The following is a 19,458-nucleotide window of genomic DNA, read 5'->3' as shown; positions in this document are numbered from 1 at the left end:
GGTCACAGAACTTAGAATCACGCCCCCTTGTCAGATGTAACTCAAGACCATACACTTGACAGTACAGAAGCTTTATAGGACATCAAGTACCAAAACTAACTGCACTGATTGCTCAGGAAGGGAGACAGAAAACCCAACTGTGCTGGAATAAGTGATAAGCGGAGCAAAGTCCTGGCCGGAGAGATGGCGAGACGTTCTAACTGTAAACATAAGTCTTCTAGAACAATCCTTCTAAGTCTCCGTACAACACGCAGGTTTATTCGCCGCGTCACTGGATACGATTCTCCCCTTTCTGACGATTAATCCTTTAACATGTTCTGAATTTCTAACATCCAATTATATTTCTATAGAACGTTGCTGGAAGAAATCCTCGTGAATTAATTACTTAAAGCTTTAGAGTTTGTAATAAGAGGAAGTTCATTAGCGTTTGTTGTCGGCCAATCACATGGCGGATCTAAGGACGGTAATTGTCTGGAATAAGCGCATTGTAATTGTCGGTCACTTGCGATTCTTGCAGGGTGTTGTGTGACATGCCATGAATGTGTATAGACCACTTATGTAACGCACAACACTAATGGACTTATTAGGCGTGTTCTGCCTCGGAGGGTCCTCGAGGAGCCCCTGCCTCACATTCTGTATTCTTAAAGATGTCGCTATCCATCGGTCAGTGAGAGGCGACGTGAAGTGAGGTTATAATTGGAGTCACCTATAGATGTATGGTATACAGTATATACAATGTATCCATCAGGTAATCCTTCATATGTTGACAACTATTGTTTTGTTCTTTCCTTTAAGAAGAAAAGTTATTTGTCAGATAATATTGAATAATTTCGAGCGTTCCTGCCGCGGCGACGTTACAGACATGAAGCGCGCTCCTTCTTATACTCCATTTACTGGTGAGCGATCATCCCTAATATTCTGCGTCTTCTCATTAATCTCCAAGTCTCTCCAGATTATTACCAGTCTGTCGCCCACAGGGCGCTCATTGCACCGCGTGGCCGCGCTCACTTGTCTAATGGACCGGACAAAGCTTATTAGAAATTCTCAGCCAACATTTGCTGTGCTTGTGTACACAAGTCATGGGCTGAAGATCCCGGACGTTACTTTTACATTGTTCTTAAAGGAAGGGACAGGATTCACGGAGCTCAATACACACAAATGTATGAGGGATCCGTGATCCAGGGCGCCAATCGGTGCAAAGTCTACATTCATCACAGCTGTTTTGTACCTTGGTCTTGTGTCTTGGTTTGGGCTCTGTGCACACTGTGTATCTGTTCTGTTCCATGTCATTGCGTCCTATTGGCCTCTCTTGGGGTGTCCATTTGGGCTGCTTTACATTGACACGACCTTTCCTTTACTGTGCAGGAATCAGTGTCACATGTCAGAGCCGTCCTTATGTCTGTAATATATCCACAAATCCTCCGCCGATCCCCGGAATCCCAGAATTCAGGCTGCACCTAAATCACAGACAAAAAGCAACTTCTTACCGTTATTTTGGCGGAGGTAATTTATTTGCATTATAAAGAGAAACCTCCAGAGAGGCGGCAGAGTCCATTTATAACTCCTGCTTAAGATTCAGACGTGTTCCGAACACTAAGGGTTCACGTTGCAGATTGGGGAGAGAATGTCTTTGGCGTAGGCGGAAATATTTATACGGCCGGACGAGATTCATTTGTATTTAGAGTATATGTTTAGCAGGATTCAGCAGGCGCCATTGGTGTCCGCGTGTTGTCAGTCTTCTGCGGAGGAGCAATAATTCCCGGCTCCGGGTTCTGGACACATTGCGATTCCATCAGTCACATGAAATGAGATTTTTGGTTGGTAAATCAACTTAAAGGTAATCTGTAAATACATCAGGAATATTGGATGCAGTTCACAAACACCGGCAGATTATTAATGGAGTTTATTAGCATATTATACATATACACTAATACATGCAACGTATGTCCCCGGCCCAAGGCTGCGGCACCAGGAGGTGCAAACGTTACGTCTGCTTGTTGCAAATGTTACTCAAATGTTACTTTTAACCCAAAGCCAGGAGTGGATTTATCAGGATGCAGAAGTAGAAGAAGCTCGGGATAGGGTTAAAGAACATAGTTGAGTAAAATTTGCAGTAACAATCTAAGTTTGTACTTTGACCCAAGAAAGGAATGATCACTAATATCACTATCCGGCAAACAAATCTATGGTGTAAAATGGGCTTTGGTGGTGTTAGGGGGAGTTCACACGGAGTAACGTGCCGCGTGATGTGGCACATATACGGTGTGTGAGACTTTGAGCGCCGTAAACGCTCCCATTGATTTCAATGGGAGCCTGGATCGTATACGCCGCGTTATTTTGCGGCCGTGATTTTGCAGCCACAAAATAACGCGGCGTATACAATCCAGGCTCCTGATGAAATCAATGGGAGCGTATACGGCGCTCAAAGTCTCACACGCCGTATACGTGCCACATCACGCAGCACGTTACTCCGTGTGAACTCCCCCTTAGACTCCTTTTAAGACAAATTCTCACCAATGACCAATAGATGGGTTACTATCACCAGAACAAGCATATCACCCCAGCCCCACAGAGAGGTTACTGTCACCCCAGCCTTGCAGATAGATAGGTTAGCAATATTTTCAGGCTTTTAGGAGAATCAATCCCCTCTCTATACACTGAGTGATGAGTAAAAAGGACGGCCTACAGTCATTGAGATACACAAGATGGAATGTATCTAGGGACAGACTTCCTTAGTAACAAAGAGTGAGCAGTAAATTAACTAGAAAGGAGACAGCTGGAGGCAGAAACGTGTGAGGGGTATTTGGGTATTTTTAATAAAAGTTTATTACGTTTTGGTCCAGGATCACATGATCTATTAAATGAGGCAAATTGTCTGAAAAGTTAGTGACCATTTAAATATGCCAAGAAGTGCCAAAATTTATTCAGAAAATACAGTCAATTCCAATGAGATATAACCTTAGATTAGACAGTGTACAGACACACCTGATTTATCAGCCCGTATGATAACCCGAGAACATTTTCAGTGTCGGTCTAAATTTACATTCGACTTTTTCAGCTTAAATTTTTTTTCTGTTTCTGTCTCCCTGGTAACAGGCAACAAACACCCCGAGCGCCGTCTCATCCGGCGTGTATACTTCTGCACCTTCTTCACTTACTTTAGCAATCAGATCTATTTGGGGTATTTTCGGCTGCCTGTCTGAGTTTACGTTACCTATTAGTAAATCTGGGCCAAGTTTTCGCTCTCGTTCCATAGCCAAGTCAGTGATGCCGGAGGCCATTGTCTTCCTCCTCGTCTCCCTTCTCTTCTTCCTCCTCGTCTCCCTCCTCGTCTCCCTTCTCTTCTTCCTCATCGTCTCCCTCCTCGTCTCCCTCCTCGTCTCCCTCCTCGTCTCCCTCCTCGTCTCCCTCCTCGTCTCCCTCCTCGTCTCCCTCCTCGTCTCCCTTCTCTTCTTCCTCCTCGTCTCCCTTCTCTTCTTCCTCATCGTCTCCCTCCTCGTCTCCCTCCTCGTCTCCCTCCTCGTCTTCCTCCTCGTCTCCCTCCTCGTCTCCCTCCTCGTCTCCCTCCTCGTCTCCCTTCTCTTCTTCCTCCTCGTCTCCCTCCTCGTCTCCCTTCTCTTCTTCCTCATCGTCTCCCTCCTCATCTCCCTCCTCGTCTCCCTCCTCGTCTTCCTCCTCTTCTTCCTCCTCGTCTCCCTCCTCGTCTCCCTTCTCTTCTTCCTCCTCGTCTCCCTCCTCGTCTCCCTTCTCTTCTTCCTCCTCGTCTCTCTCCTCGTCTCCCTCCTCGTCTTCCTTCTCTTCTTCCTCCTCGTCTCCCTCCTCGTCTCCCTCCTCGTCTCCCTCCTCGTCTCCCTCCTCGTCTTCCTCCTCGTCTCCCTCCTCGTCTTCCTCCTCGCCTCCCTCCTCGTCTTCCTCCTCTTCTTCCTCCTCGTCTCCCTCCTCGTCTCCCTTCTCTTCTTCCTCCTCGTCTCCCTCCTCGTCTCCCTTCTCTTCTTCCTCCTCGTCTCTCTCCTCGTCTCCCTCCTCGTCTTCCTTCTCTTCTTCCTCCTCGTCTCCCTCCTCGTCTCCCTCATCGTCTCCCTCCTCGTCTTCCTCCTCGTCTTCCTCCTCTTCTTCCTCCTCGTCTCCCTCCTCGTCTTCCTCCTCGTCTCCCTCCTCGTCTTCCTCCTCGCCTCCCTCCTCGTCTTCCTCCTCTTCTTCCTCCTCGTCTCTCTCCTCGTCTCCCTCCTCGTCTTCCTTCTCTTCTTCCTCCTCGTCTCCCTCCTCGTCTCCCTCCTCGTCTCCCTCCTCGTCTCCCTCCTCGTCTTCCTCCGCGTCTCCCTCCTCGTCTCCCTCCTCGTCTCCCTCCTCGTCTCCCTCCTCGTCTTCCTCCTCGTCTCCCTCCTCGTCTCCCTCCTCGTCTCCCTCCTCGTCTTCCTCCTCGCCTCCCTCCTCGTCTCCCTCCTCGTCTCCCTCCTCGCCTCCCTCCTCGCCTCCCTCCTCGTCTCCCTCCTCGTCTTCCTCCTCGCCTCCCTCCTCGTCTCCCTCCTCGCCTCCCTCCTCGCCTCCCTCCTCGTCTTCCTTCTCTTCTTCCTCCTCGTCTCCCTCCTCGTCTCCCTCATCGTCTCCCTCCTCGTCTTCCTCCTCGTCTTCCTCCTCTTCTTCCTCCTCGTCTCCCTCCTCGTCTTCCTCCTCGTCTCCCTCCTCGTCTTCCTCCTCGCCTCCCTCCTCGTCTTCCTCCTCTTCTTCCTCCTCGTCTCTCTCCTCGTCTCCCTCCTCGTCTTCCTTCTCTTCTTCCTCCTCGTCTCCCTCCTCGTCTCCCTCCTCGTCTCCCTCCTCGTCTCCCTCCTCGTCTTCCTCCTCGCCTCCCTCCTCGTCTTCCTCCTCGTCTCCCTCCTCGTCTCCCTCCTCATCTCCCTCCTCGTCTCCCTTCTCTTCTTCCTCCTCGTCTCCCTCCTCGTCTCCCTCCTCGTCTCCCTCCTCGTCTCCCTCCTCGTCTTCCTCCTCGCCTCCCTCCTCGTCTTCCTCCTCGTCTCCCTCCTCGTCTCCCTCCTCGTCTCCCTCCTCGTCTCCCTCCTCGTCTTCCTCCTCGCCTCCCTCCTCGTCTCCCTCCTCGTCTCCCTCCTCGCCTCCCTCCTCGCCTCCCTCCTCGTCTCCCTCCTCGTCTCCCTCCTCGCCTCCCTCCTCGCCTCCCTCCTCGCCTTCCTCCTCGTCTCCCTCCTCGTCTCGCTCCTCGCCTCCCTCCTCGTCTCCCTCCTCGTCTCCCTCCTCGTCTCCCTCCTCGTCTCCCTCCTCGTCTCCCTCCTCGCCTCCCTCCTCGTCTCCCTCCTCGTCTCCCTCCTCGCCTCCCTCCTCGCCTCCCTCCTCGTCTTCCTCCTCGCCTCCCTCCTCGTCTCCCTCCTCGCCTCCCTCCTCGCCTCCCTCCTCGCCTCCCTCCTCGCCTTCCTCCTCGCCTCCCTCCTCGTCTCCCTCCTCGCCTCCCTCCTCGCCTCCCTCCTCGTCTCCCTCCTCGTCTCCCTCCTCGTCTCCCTCCTCGTCTTCCTCCTCGCCTCCCTCCTCGTCTCCCTCCTCGTCTCCCTCCTCGCCTCCCTCCTCGCCTCCCTCCTCGTCTCCCTCCTCGTCTCCCTCCTCGCCTCCCTCCTCGTCTCCCTCCTCGCCTCCCTCCTCGCCTCCCTCCTCGCCTTCCTCCTCGTCTCCCTCCTCGTCTCCCTCCTCGTCTCCCTCCTCGTCTCCCTCCTCGTCTTCCTCCTCTTCTTCCTCCTCGTCTCCCTCCTCGTCTCCCTTCTCTTCTTCCTCCTCGTCTCCCTCCTCGTCTCCCTCCTCGCCTCCCTCCTCGTCTTCCTCCTCGTCTCCCTCCTCGTCTCCCTCCTCGTCTCCCTCCTCGCCTCCCTCCTCGTCTTCCTCCTCGTCTCCCTTCTCTTCTTCCTCCTCGTCTCTCTCCTCGTCTCCCTCCTCGCCTCCCTCCTCGCCTCCCTCCTCGCCTTCCTCCTCGTCTCCCTCCTCGTCTCCCTCCTCGCCTCCCTCCTCGCCTCCCTCCTCGTCTCCCTCCTCGTCTCCCTCCTCGTCTCCCTCCTCGTCTCCCTCCTCGTCTCCCTCCTCGTCTTCCTCCTCGCCTCCCTCCTCGTCTCCCTCCTCGTCTCCCTCCTCGCCTCCCTCCTCGCCTCCCTCCTCGTCTCCCTCCTCGTCTTCCTCCTCGCCTCCCTCCTCGTCTCCCTCCTCGCCTCCCTCCTCGCCTCCCTCCTCGCCTTCCTCCTCGTCTCCCTCCTCGTCTCCCTCCTCGTCTCCCTCCTCGTCCTACTCCTCGTCTCCCTCCTCGTCTTCCTCCTCTTCTTCCTCCTCGTCTCCCTCCTCGTCTCCCTTCTCTTCTTCCTCCTCGTCTCCCTCCTCGTCTCCCTCCTCGCCTCCCTCCTCGTCTTCCTCCTCTTCTTCCTCCTCGTCTCCCTCCTCGTCTCCCTTCTCTTCTTCCTCCTCGTCTCCCTCCTCGTCTCCCTCCTCGCCTCCCTCCTCGTCTTCCTCCTCTTCTTCCTCCTCGTCTCCCTCCTCGTCTCCCTTCTCTTCTTCCTCCTCGTCTCCCTCCTCGTCTCCCTCCTCGTCTCCCTCCTCGCCTCCCTCCTCGTCTTCCTCCTCGTCTCCCTTCTCTTCTTCCTCCTCGTCTCTCTCCTCGTCTCCCTCCTCGCCTCCCTCCTCGCCTCCCTCCTCGTCTCCCTCCTCGCCTCCCTCCTCGTCTCCCTCCTCGTCTCCCTCCTCGTCTCCCTCCTCTTCTTCCTCCTCGCCTCCCTCCTCGTCTCCCTCCTCGTCTCTCTCCTCGTCTCTCTCCTCGTCTCCCTCCTCGTCTCCCTCCTCGCCTCCCTCCTCGTCTCCCTCCTCGTCTCTCTCCTCGTCTCCCTCCTCGTCTCCCTCCTCGTCTCCCTCCTCGCCTCCCTCCTCGTCTCCCTCCTCGTCTCTCTCCTCGTCTCCCTCCTCGTCTCCCTCCTCGTCTCCCTCCTCGTCTCCCTCCTCGTCTCCCTCCTCGTCTCCCTCCTCGTCTCCCTCCTCGTCTCCCTCCTCGTCTCCCTCCTCGTCTCCCTCCTCGTCTCTCTCCTCGTCTCCCTCCTCGTCTCCCTCCTCGTCTCCCTGCTCGTCTCCCTCCTCGTCTCCCTCCTCGTCTCCCTCCTCGTCTCCCTCCTCGTCTTCCTCCTCGTCTTCCTCCTCGTCTTCCTCCTCGTCTCCCTCCTCGTCTTCCTCCTCGTCTCCCTCCTCGTCTCCCTCCTCGTCTCCCTGCTCCGGCTGATGTGTTTACTGGGACGTCTAACAGAAGTACAATATGGAAGTTGGTAAGACTGAGGATTAAAGGCGATGTTCACCTGCCGGAGTTTACTCTTACAGTTTCAGTGTCTCTAAATAAAAAAAATCCTGTCTCCATGGTAACAGACTACAAATATCCCCGTGCAGTCTGATCCCGCAACGTCACTGAAATAGAAGCTACAAGTAGAGAAGATGTGGCCAGGACGGAACGGTCGCACAACATGGCCGAGCCACACACGGGAGGAGACGTTACTGACAAGACTATTTTATACTACAGTATCGCCTCATGTTTAGATATATTGGAGCAATAAGTAATGAATAGTCGTGTGTGTACAGGCCCTTATAGTAATAGTCGCCCTCCTATATTACCCGCTGTTGTATCAGACCAATTCCAGAACGTGAGCCATAATATCACCACCGACCGCTGATAGGAGGCGAGGAGCGATGTAATGCTGGTTATACAAGCAGACTGCGGCCCAGTGTCCACCATTATCACATCTGTATTATTATATAGCAAAGGTTTTTAGGGAGTAAAGCAAATAAGACTGGATTTTAGTATTCCTCTTTATTTCAGGGCTCTTGAATTTTACAATGGGTCAATGTGAGGGGTCAGTGCAAGGGGATTAGTGCCAGGGGTCAGTGCGAAGGATTAGTGCAAGGGATTAGTGCAAGGGATTAGTGCAAGGGGTTAGTGCGGTGGGACAGTGCGAGGGATTAGTGCGCGAGGTCAGTACAAGGGGTTAGTGCGATGGGACAGTGTGAGGGGTCAGTTAGAGTGGTCAGTACAAGGGGTTAGTGCGGTGGGACAGTGCGAGGGATTAGTGCGAGGGGTCAGTGTGATGGGACAGTGTGAGGGGTCAGTTAGAGTGGTCAGTACATGGGGTCAGTGCACGAGGTCAGTACAAGGGGTCAGTGTGAGGGGTCAGTAATTTATACAGGAGAGCATTTACTGAACAGCAAGCTATAAACAGTAATAAGAGAAATCTGCCGAGGAAGCCGAATGGACTTTTTGTACTCGCTGCATTTCCGAAACAGAATTTCCCAGTAGATTAAGTGAGTGAGGGGAAGATTGTTACCTCCTGGCTGTTCCCAGTCTGTAACCTTCTCTGTGAATCAGAACATTTCCCCACATAGAGGCGCCGTGCGTTTCGCGTCCTAATGTATCTGAAAGATGACAAAGGTCAATAACAGAATATAAAGCCGAGGCCATCATTCCCTCCGCGTCGGGATCTGCTTTAAATTTGGCCCCAAATTTTTGTCCAGAAAACATTTTCTCGTCTTTCCACAGCAGAATATTGTCAGATCTAAGATATCGCCATCACCCCGGCATATATAACCTATATACAATGCAGAACATCACCCTGTGCGGGCTCCAGTGCCGGGTCCTCGCAGGTCACCCCCTTATACATAGGATGCCTGGACATACATGGACTCTTGTTCTGGTCACAGCGATTCCGCATTGTGCAGGAACTTCTTTGGATCGATCCCTCATTATATTCAAGGATCAACAAAGAAGAGATTTGGGAACTTCCCCGGTGATACAGGAACAGTTAGAGGTCATTCTCCAAAGGCAAAGTGACTTTCACAGCCAGCTCTAACTTTCTGGGGTCAATCCAATTCAGCAATTGCGAGCAGCACGGTTTTCCCGCTCAGCATCTTGCCACAGGCTCCCCGCTATCCCAATGGCAGGCTTTCATAGATTTGCAATAGACCTGTCAATCAGACGCAGATTGGGATTGTGTTTTATCCTGATTTCTGATCTTCATGTTGTGGAGCAGAAAAAGAACGTTTGTGAAACTTCAGCAAAGTCTTGAAGGACGGCGCGAGGTTTGTGGGGACATTGTCAGGTCTGCTCTATCTATAGGATTCCCTTCAATTACCAAGTCTACAGATGTAATTGTGTGTAAAGGAGGAGCCTTGTAAGAAAGGACATGGAGGATCTGATAGTGCACAGAGGGAATGTTACCAATGTCAAGTGTCTCAAAAATATTACACACCTACTACTGTGCAAGCAAGACGTCCCGCAGCCTGTGAGAGCAAGACATGGACTGACCCTAAGGAGCGACATCGCTCAGCCTCCCGCCACGTGTTGGAGGATTTGTGGCTCCATCCTATTTGTGGCTATTCAGGCATATGTAGATCTAAAAACCAGAAAATCTAATGCTAGAGCCCCTTTAATACACACAGTCATCGCTGCAGCTCTTCCACATCACTTTACTATGCAGGGCTGGAGCGTCATCACCACGAGGCCTCCAGCTGGAAGAGGGAATTCATGAGCTCAGGGCGGGCGGGACGCCGGGTGCAAAACTTTACACAATCTGTTTGCCTTAGGGCAAATTATATTCGAGTCCCAGAGGTCGTCCTTGTAAAAGAACAGGCCGCGCTCTCCATTACCAGCCCATTATGTATTACAAACCTGTTTAGGCTTAGTCTTATTTTCCACTTTGTTACCCGACTTCATAGACTCTCATGTAATATGTATTATGGGAAGTCAGAAGCTCAGAATACCACAGTGATCTCCGGCTTCAGGCTGAAACTAGAAATCAGGTCACAGAATATTTCAGATTTGTTTTTTTACGCAAATCCACTGTATTCTCAGACCAAGTGAGAGCTAGACGGGACCCCCAGGCCGATTACAGGAGTCTACCAGGAATAACTGAGCAAAGCTGAAACCGGCACCAAATAGTCCAGCGACATCAGATAACCGGGCATGAACATTATAAGAACCTCTGACGTTCGGGAGCATGTGACGTGTATACGGATATGACCGCATGAGAGTGTATTGGTATAACCATATAACATGTAGATTGTATGAGGTTTGTCATATGAAAGCAGAGAATCTGATCGGTATAGATAAAGTCTGTTTTAGGTGACCTCAGGCTACAGACATGGTTGTAGTTCTGCACTCCATACAGCCCAACATACTTGTCTTACACATTTGGGCAGGAATAGATTCCATCTTCCCACATCAGAACACAACGGTCTGCGCCGTCTCTTCCAGTATAACTGGGGGCTCCATCTCCGCACATCCCTTAGCTTGGAGAACAAGCCAACCCCACCAGTTCCTCCACTAACGGAAGAGAAGAACCTGCTTATTCTTCCCAGGACTGGAAGGAAGACCCGAGTCCTCGCCTAGAATTCCCCAAACCAGGATTGTACCCGTGACCACTCGCCAATGGTTTATGGCGCAGAGACACAACATAAATGCTGGGGCTTCAATGACACCTGCAAACCTTCTGTAACAGAACAGATCACACTCCACAACTCTTCTGGAAGGACAAGGAGACTCAAGACCAACCAAGTATCCTGAGAGCCATCTTATGCTTCCTCAATCTGCCCATTCCCTATAGCCCAGGCAGCTCTGCAAAGCTGCTAGAACACCGGCAGCAATGCAGAGACTGGGGGGGGGGGGTGTCTGCAAATATCTAGACTGATTGTATTCTAGAGATACGGGCAGGGCTGGCTGGGACTTGAACAGACATTACTTTACCATCTTTAGACTGTTCCTATAACAGCAACGGTTAATACAGGCAGATACCCCGAGTCTTCATGCATATCGGGGCATTGACTGAATCTCTACAAGACAGCTGGGAACAAGGCTCCCCACCCCAAAGAATTGGACTCCTTTAAGGCAATACATCAGGACAAGGGACTCTCTGCGCACAGGTCCTTATACTGGGGGAAGTTGTCAAGGAACTGATCTGAGTCCATTAGTTCCTGCAGATTGCAGCCTGAGGAATAAGTCCTTTGTATTCCTATAGAATATAAAATTCTGGGAGAGGGTTTAATCCCTTCATTCTGTTTGCACCAGATTAGAGTATAGTCTACGGGTGACATCTGACGGTAAGGTCTGTAGACCAGCGAGTCCTCGGCACACTAGTACAGACTCCATACAGCATAGACGGTATCTGGACCCCAACCCCCTTACCAAGAGGAGACGCTACAGGGTCCAGGCCATAGAGTAGTGCACAGTCTATAGAGTAGGTGAGCAAACTGGTTCATAGCATTGGTAGGTCCCATATGGCTCCAGCCTGTAGGATGTCAACAAGGAGCCTGGAAGACAACCCCAAGGGATCCATTTCTGCCACAACTATGGGGTGCCTGCACTCACTATGGGGCGTCTCAGACTATAGTGTAACATGTGGTTGATGCTGACCAAGACAGGCTGATAGACCCACGATTAACCCTATGATGATGTTCAGCCATTTCTAACTAGAGATCTGACAATGGCGGCATCTGCTGTAACATTAAGGTGGAGTTGTCAGACACCTGAGCCGCTAGACCTTCTGCTTTACTGGAGGGAGAGGCTGGTTTGGATTTACATTGAGAATCCCAATAAAGAGGCAGAAGAGAAAATTGTCATTACAACATTTATTACAAAAAAAAAAAAAAAAAAAAAAGGGCTTTGACGTTAAGACTTTGATTTTTGCTTGAAACTTGTCAGTACAGCTATAAGGATGACGAGAGCCACCAGGGCGAAGGCCGGCAGGACGCCAAGAGTCACTTGCTTTATAACATCTTGCTCATCTAGAAAGAACAGAGCGTCACCATTTGCTGTAATTTATTGGCTTGTGCCAGACTGCAGGCCGAGCTCTTACCTGTGAGAGACCGTGAGGGCTCAGCATCGAGCAGCTGGACGGGACCTGGAAGACTGGCCAAGGTGGAATGTCTTTGCAGGAAGAGTTCATCTAAAGAAAGGGTTTGTCAGTACAGATATAGGGACGACGTGCGGGACACGAGTGAGTAAATAAGACTATTACCCCTTTTTTTCCGGCCTTGGAGACAGCTCTGCGTACATAGACGAGAGTCTGGAGAAGTGATGTCACAGATCATGGCACTGCAGTGAAAGTAGACCTAGGAGCAAAGTCTCAGGTTAAGAGGCCGGCCATACGCCATTATATCACAAGCTTTAGATGGGAGCCTTACCATGTTGGTGGAGAGTTCCCCTCCCTGCATAAAAGCAAAGGCCTTTACTTCAAACCGTTTCCGGTACGTGGCTAGAGGAACTCGGAGGTCCACCGCATGGAAGACTGTAAGGTAGTTGTCTTGAGGTTCTTTACAGCTGAAATGAATTGAGTATTTTCCTCCATAAGTCATTTATGGAACAATCCACAAAGGGTTAACAGGCTGGGATTAATACCTGGATGCAAATGCCAAGGCTACAGGTGCACCCACCATGGCAGAGGCCACCATTTCCATCAAGGCTTTGGCTCTGCTATTACTTACATCTTATTGCACAGCGTCCCGTCTACAACCCCGAGTTACATAAAGAACCTGTCAGAACAGTTTGACACCAAGTCCCGGGAGTACTGAAGAGCTGAACATGTACCAGGAGCTCGAGAGAGTCCAAGGATCCTCATCTCTAGAACCTTATGTAGTTGCAGACAAGACGTTACCAAAACTTGTAAGTTACAGGCCCAAGTCAACCTGACAGGTCAATAAAGAGTGACCCAAGACTTGGACAGGGTTAGATCTCTAGACATCCAGAACCAACCCCTTGATATTTATGGCCCATCCTAAGGTCACATCATATAATCCTGATATCTCCTCTATGACCATGTACATACCCATCAACTACTACGTTCCACTGGGGCAAAGCATTTGGGTCCTTAGACATCGTCGCCCAGCAGTCATCTAGAACCAGCTCCAGGTTTGGATCGTTGCGATTCAGAATCTGAACTTCTAGAAAGATCGGATCACGCAGGGTCTTCACAATCGGATATTGATTGACACTGTATGGAGCCTGGTAAGAGACATCTTTGGAAGGAAGAAACCAGAGAAAGGTTACCATGTACTCTACAAGCAAAATCCAAGACACGTCCTTGTGTAACACCATACCTGGGTAGAGATTTAACACAATGGAGAGAGGACCATCACTCCTGGGGGAGATTGGGGGAGGTAGTGTGCTCACACTCCCATTAATAGTTTGTAGACCAGAGCCATCATAGAGACACCAGACAGTCTCCCTGAAGAGTATATAGTATATAGTGAATACACAAGACATCACTGCACATGTTCAATGGCAGAGACTGCCCAACATCAGTATAAGAGGAAAGAGTGGCCACAATATAAGCGGGGTACCCTAAACTATAAAGAATGGGGAGAGCTGTGTAAGCCTACATCATACAGAACTAACAGATCCACATATTAGTGTCCCTAGAGGTGAGACAAATGCCCTGGAGGGGGCCCATTCATGTGCAATACCCAAGGCTCTGCACCCAATGCCAACAGCTCTATATCCATCACTAGAGTCAGCATAGAGATCCCAGGGCACTACATATCAGGAGCTGCCTCCGGGGCACTTGTGATCAGAGCTGGGGTATTCAATGGGCTTCATAGTAACCAATGTGCATGGTCAGTCCGGACACTGCGCTCCCCATCCTTCATCCAGTGCGACATGGGCCACCATTTCCCAGCAGGTGATCCCATCCACCAATGATCTGTTATCCATTACACTAGTTTCATTGACAAACATTGAAGGTGGCCAAACCATCACTGGCAGAAACTAGTCAGTGACCCTGCAGACATTGCACAAGGACAAGGTGGAGAGGACCATTACTCCATACCTCAGCTCACTGTCTCTGGAGATCATCCTCGGTGACAGATTCTTCCAGAGGGCGCTGATCTCGTTCTCATACATTATCTGGTCACCTATGTACTGGATGTAAAAGCAGAAAAGGGTCATTTTACTTTTACAAGGTTCTAGTTCTCAAGGATATTCCCACAAGTGTAAGAAAGTTCTTGGGGTCAAGACTCATCTAAGATGTGCAGAATCCCAGTCTATGGGACAAGACTCAGTAATAAGATTTAGGCAGTGGGAGAGTTTTAGGCCCCCAAATCAAACAAGTCTTGTAGCCACAACGTACCCGTTTGGTAGTTCCACAGCTATTTAGGGGGATTCTAAAATAAATGGCTTTGTCTGTCTTTTCTTGGGGTAGACATGTGCGATCTCTTACAGTCACTGTGTCCAGATCCAGGCTAGGCTTGGTGCTCGATGCAAAGACTTGAACCATCATAAAACCATCTGTTGTACATGAGGCCAAGGCTGGTGAAGAGATAGATGGTTAAGATTCAGTCCATAGCAATAGTCTGAAGACTTCCGGGGCAGATCACTTACAATTAATACCAGAATCCGTCACAAGGCACTTGAGACGAGTTAGTTCCATTGGCACACTCATCCGGTCAACCAGGAAGACCAGTGTGAGAGATGGTAAGTAATAAGATGTCTTGCCAGAGACTGTTGAGACCTGCAGAAAGATATAAGGGCTTAGCCTACCATAGCGAGGATCACCATTGGGAAGAGTCTTGTATTTTCTGTACCTGCAGTTTAGTCTTTGCAATGCTCAGCAGGACTCCATTGCTAGAAACCAATGTCAACCCTTGTTGTTGAAGGGTTAAAGGAGTCAATGGAATGGCTTGGTTACCTATATAAATATACTGGAGAGCGCCGGCCTCGCTAGGAACTGACAGAGTCATGTGTGATTCATTGCATGCTGGCGGTCCTAGGGCAGAAGTGTAGAGGGTTAGTCACTTAGCCCTGGAGAAACCCAAGGCGAAGATCCATGTGGTGTCCAGAGTAAATAACCTTTAATATAAAGGATTCCACCTACACATTAAGAGACTCAAGGCCTTGAATTCGCACTAGTCAGGTCTTAGTTGCAGTAATGCAGACCTTACCCTTAGCACAGATCATGACGATATCAATGGTGATCCTTGGGGATTTCCTTTCATGGATCAGTGAGATGTCTCCGCGGTAAAACATCTGACCTCGAGACTACGAGTAAGAACAGACAGTGGAAGAAGAAGACAACGACTCATCATCATCATCGAACTTGCAGAGAGACTTACACTGTAGCTTCTGATTCCAAAGGCATTGAAGTCTGCCCGGATCTCTAGTGAGTTTATATCACTTGTCATGGTGTAGCCAAGTCCTCTGGCAGCTGCCATATTAACTCTTACAAGGGAGCCATTATTAATGGTAAGAGACCACTCTGATGGAGGAGGCGGTGTACTGATGACCTATGGAGGAGAAGTAAAGAGTCACCTATAGACTGGAGGCTGTTATATAACCAAACTACATCCAGCTTTAGATTATGGAGACCCCGAGAGACAAACGAGCGTGTCCATATCCACAATCCCTACCTCATCGTCAAAGCCGGACAGTTGTCTCAGTATAGTTGCCTAGAAAGTTAGAAGAGTCGTGTTCAGAGTCAGAGAACTTACAGTAAGATACAACATGGCCGGCGCCCTGGCCGGATACTACACGAGAACGCTTACCATCATGTATTGCTGGTGACATTGGATGGTTGTTTCTGAGTATTCGGCATCTGCCTGTTCCTCCGAACAAGATATGTGGTAGATCACACTACTGTTCATGGAATCCACCAAGGATATGTGGGCGACCCGTCTGCCAGTCTAGAAAGATTATTCAGGTTACTTTGCAAGATGGCAACAGAAAGACTAGAAGGGCTGGTCAGAGGGAAGACCGTTTGGCTTTTCTTGCAACATGTGCACTACAAAGATCAGCAAAAACCAAGGCTCCAGCCTGCAGTGATCTGTATTACAGCTGCAGATCAAGCCCAGGTAGGAGCCATTTAAAGGCTTCCCATGACCAGATACAAGTTTGCACTAAAGTCTCTTAATTGTTTGCCGTTTTATAGATTTCCTCTAAACATCTCAGCGGTGGCATCTGACATCTTGATCAATTGTAAGGATATAACCATGAATATGGGATCTCTCCAAGGTCCAGGGCATGTCAGACCCAACAATATGGTCATTTACATGGATAAACCATTTAAGGGAAGGTATCAGAGTGGTCCCATTGTTGTAACCTGGCTACGGGAACATGTGAAGGACCTAGAAGTGTAAGATCAGACATCATCCTCCTCCATAGAATCCTACACCAACCCCCATGCCCAAGGAATTATTCACAGTCTTGAGTGACCTGGCTGTGCAAGGTGAAGATTTATCATGTCCAGGTCTATGGGGCTTTTCACTTAGGCTTGTACTAGTCTGAGGGATCCTTAGACAGTTCCAGCCATTTTTCGTGGTTGCTTTCACCACAATTGAGATATTATAGCTTAGTGATCTCTCATGTGCTGTGAGGAGCCGACAGCTGAATAGGGAGCAGATCACTTACTGTGAATGGCAGATCTTATAGAGGTCCGGTCACAGGCAAGGACACCCCCAAAGAAGGTCAATGAAGAGGGGCCATTAATAATGAGCAGTCCACTGACCCCACAGCAGCCACCACACATGTAACTACAGAATCCTACAGGCCACAATATGGGATCTCAGCCCAGAGAACAAGATTATACCAGGTAAGTTGTATTACAATGGAGATTAATGTAGGAAGGTCCCATAACTTAGGCCAGCGCCGTACAAGACGTTGTACAATACCTCATGACTGATACACTTCTCAGGGATGGTCAACAAGCTGCCACGGGGAAGGATCTGACAGGCGGCCACTTCTGAGCCCAAGGAATCTGTTCAGGGATAAAGTTAAGTCAGTTGTGAAATCCAAGTCCTAGCACAATATAAGGAAGGCTCGATCTCTTACTGGCCATTGTGATACCAGAACAAGTCATGGCCTACCAAGAAGCCATAGCCTGCCGATTGGTGGGGTCCAGTGAGGATCCCCCTCCATGATCACAAGACAAACGCACATGACCTATGGCCTCCCCGGTGGACACATGACAAGGAGTTGGGTCACACCTACCTACAACTTGGAGATGCTGCCATTCTGTCTGAGGAACATCTTTAGGTTTCTTTATTACAATCTCATCATCTAGACAAAAAGTAGATCCTGGAACAAGAAGACGCCGTCAGATCACATGTGCCCCGGTTTATTAGTTCACCTTGTTATACCGTATGAGATACCAGCAGTTATTACAGGGGCTCGTACACACCGGGCAGTTAGAAAGGAGTACACGGGGCAGCCACAGTGACCGCCGGACCATGGACCGGCCAGAGGAAGCCATTCAGATCCCCTGACAGCAGCAACACAAGGGAAATAAGTGGCCACATACTCCGCAATGTCTAAGGACAGACACAGGGGAGACTCAGCAAGAACAGACCCTTAGTATTGGGGTCCCCTGCACTGGCGGAAGATGACCAGACGCTCCTCAGGAGTCAATACACACCTGGTGTACCAGCCATAAGACAGCAGCCCCTGGGTTTAGAATGGGACCTTTCCAATTAAGTTATTACAAGGTGTGGTAAGGTGTATGCAGATCTCGCAGGGGTCTGGCTTCATGTTGCGCTTGGGTCCCTGGCATTTATAGCGTCAAAACTTTGTGGGGTTTTGTTATAATAGGTTTGAGATTAAAATGCAGCAGGAGATTAGGAGAAAATACACACACGATAGATAGGCCACGCATTACACAGACATTGAACAGGTTTCCTATAGAAAGTGGCAGGAACGTCGGTGCATTTCTTTAAGACTCCACCACTTACCTGGGAAATCCATCAGCTGTGCAGCCAGAGACGAGGCAAAGAGAAGACTCACCAGTAAGAACCTGGAAGATTAAACCAGTAAGAAAACAAGATCCTATAGGAAACCTCACAGAGCCAAGCGATCAGTCCTCATACACCGTTACCTCATATCCAAACCCTTCAGCGCCCCTGTCAGCCAGCACCCCATCAGGACACGCCAACCCTGCCCAGCACTAGCCAGAGAGGAAAGAACCCAGACATGAGCTAGCGCCCTCCACAGGCCATTATATATACTGCACCAGCCCTGCCCAGGTGTCTACAAATAACCAGAGCCCGCCCCAAGACACAAAATGACTTTATCATCTCCACACTTGTGTCTTGTGGTAGATTCACATGGAGCAATAAAGCTACAAGCGACGTGATGTCACACGATTAATAACACGACGTGATGTCACACGATTAATAACACGACGTGATGTCACACGATTATTAACACGACGTGATGACACAAATATTATCACGACGTGATGTCACACAATGCGATTTTGCTGTGACGTGTATTTGTCCGAGTAGCAGAAAAGCAGCTTTTGCGTTGCAGATTTTGATGTGTTTTTTGAGCTAAAGCCGGGACTGGACCGAGCAGAAAGAGAAGTAGAAGAAGGTTCCTGGAGATCTCCGATTCCTTCCACAGTCATTATCAGGTTTGACTCAAAATCTGCAACAAAAATCCCAAGATGGGGCCTGAGATTGTGCTGAAGACCTGCACAAAGACACATGAAGATTAAAAACTAAATCTGGACATCAATAACGTCCAGCAGAGATGGCGCACGGCTTACTTTTTACTATTTTCGTGCAGTTTTGGCTGGAACAACCTCTGATTTTACAGGGGATAAATAAATGTGCAGCAAAACAGCGCAGATCATCTCTGATTCAGTTTTAGCTGCACCAGCCTCATAGTGTGAACACGCGCTTGTGTCATGAGTCTAGCTATGAGGCCGGGACCTGCAGCCTGTGCACTATATGGCGATATAACCCATCACATGGAGCAGGGATACAAATGTCAGAGCCCCAAGGTGGTATAAGGGAACATTCACAGACAAAACTCGTACGAGAGAAGTGTGGGGTCACCTTATTACATGGCCGAACATTACATCAAACCCATAAACATACCCAGGAAAGCCGCAGACACATTTTACTACATTTTTGACTATGTATGGGTTAATATAGAGAATAGATCCAAGAATTGATCATGTGATTTGTCCGAGGCCCCACGTTGCAGAAACGCAGCTTTTTTGTTGCAGATTTTGCTGCAGTTTTTTGAGCCAAAGCCAAGAAAGGCCCCAAAAGGAACAGAAAATATCTAGGAAGTTCTCATACTCCTCTTATACTTTTCCATTCCTGCAGCAAAATCTGCAACAAAAATAAAGCAAAACGCATTCTACAACATGTGTAGGGGGTCATATAGGAGCCATGATTGCCGATGATACAATGATGTCATGAGGACATGTGTTTATATGAATTGTGGATCAGTATTTGGGGAGCGTCATGTGCAGGAGACTTCATGTGGAGATGCTGAACAGCTCAGACTCTTTAGTTCTATATAGTCTGTCTAGATACTCACCTCACACAGAAGTCTATGGAGAGAAGGGGGGGGGGGACGCTGTCAGTTGATTTATTCCTCATTCTGTGCCCTGGTAGAGTCTTATCTTGAAGGCCTCTGACTCACAATGTGTTTCCAGCATTCCCCTCCCTTCTCCATAG

The 19,458-nt window shown here is 49.7% G+C and overlaps 2 protein-coding genes across 2 annotated transcripts; one reads left to right on the top strand and one right to left on the bottom strand.

Moving 5' to 3' along the window:
- Nucleotides 1-4,945: 4,945 nt before the first annotated feature.
- LOC142216838 (uncharacterized) lies at nucleotides 4,946-10,399 on the top strand (the record flags this gene model as incomplete). The annotated part of the gene is made up of 3 exons (XM_075284875.1): nucleotides 4,946-5,586; nucleotides 9,042-9,110; nucleotides 10,210-10,399. Coding segments are annotated over 3 exons (900 nt in total), but the record flags the coding sequence as incomplete, so codon positions are not given.
- A 1,275-nt stretch (nucleotides 10,400-11,674) lies between these two features.
- ZP2 (zona pellucida glycoprotein 2) lies at nucleotides 11,675-19,380 on the bottom strand. The gene is made up of 18 exons (XM_075284874.1): nucleotides 19,319-19,380; nucleotides 17,719-17,780; nucleotides 16,982-17,068; nucleotides 16,663-16,748; nucleotides 15,541-15,678; nucleotides 15,406-15,444; nucleotides 15,112-15,282; nucleotides 14,941-15,037; nucleotides 14,584-14,765; nucleotides 14,390-14,510; nucleotides 14,130-14,308; nucleotides 13,830-13,921; nucleotides 13,102-13,229; nucleotides 12,831-13,020; nucleotides 12,190-12,325; nucleotides 12,024-12,117; nucleotides 11,862-11,951; nucleotides 11,675-11,790 (listed from the first exon to the last, which is right to left on the bottom strand). Exons 1-18 carry the CDS (start codon nucleotides 19,378-19,380, stop codon nucleotides 11,675-11,677), a joined length of 2,070 nt encoding a protein of 689 aa, XP_075140975.1.
- Between the last annotated feature and the right edge of the window lie 78 nt (nucleotides 19,381-19,458).

Source organism: Leptodactylus fuscus, chromosome 8 (assembly GCF_031893055.1).
Source record: "Leptodactylus fuscus isolate aLepFus1 chromosome 8, aLepFus1.hap2, whole genome shotgun sequence".
NCBI lineage: Eukaryota > Metazoa > Chordata > Amphibia > Anura > Leptodactylidae > Leptodactylus > Leptodactylus fuscus.
The sequence above is the reverse complement of the archived record's forward strand: the minus strand, read 5'-3'. Positions and strand labels throughout refer to the sequence as shown.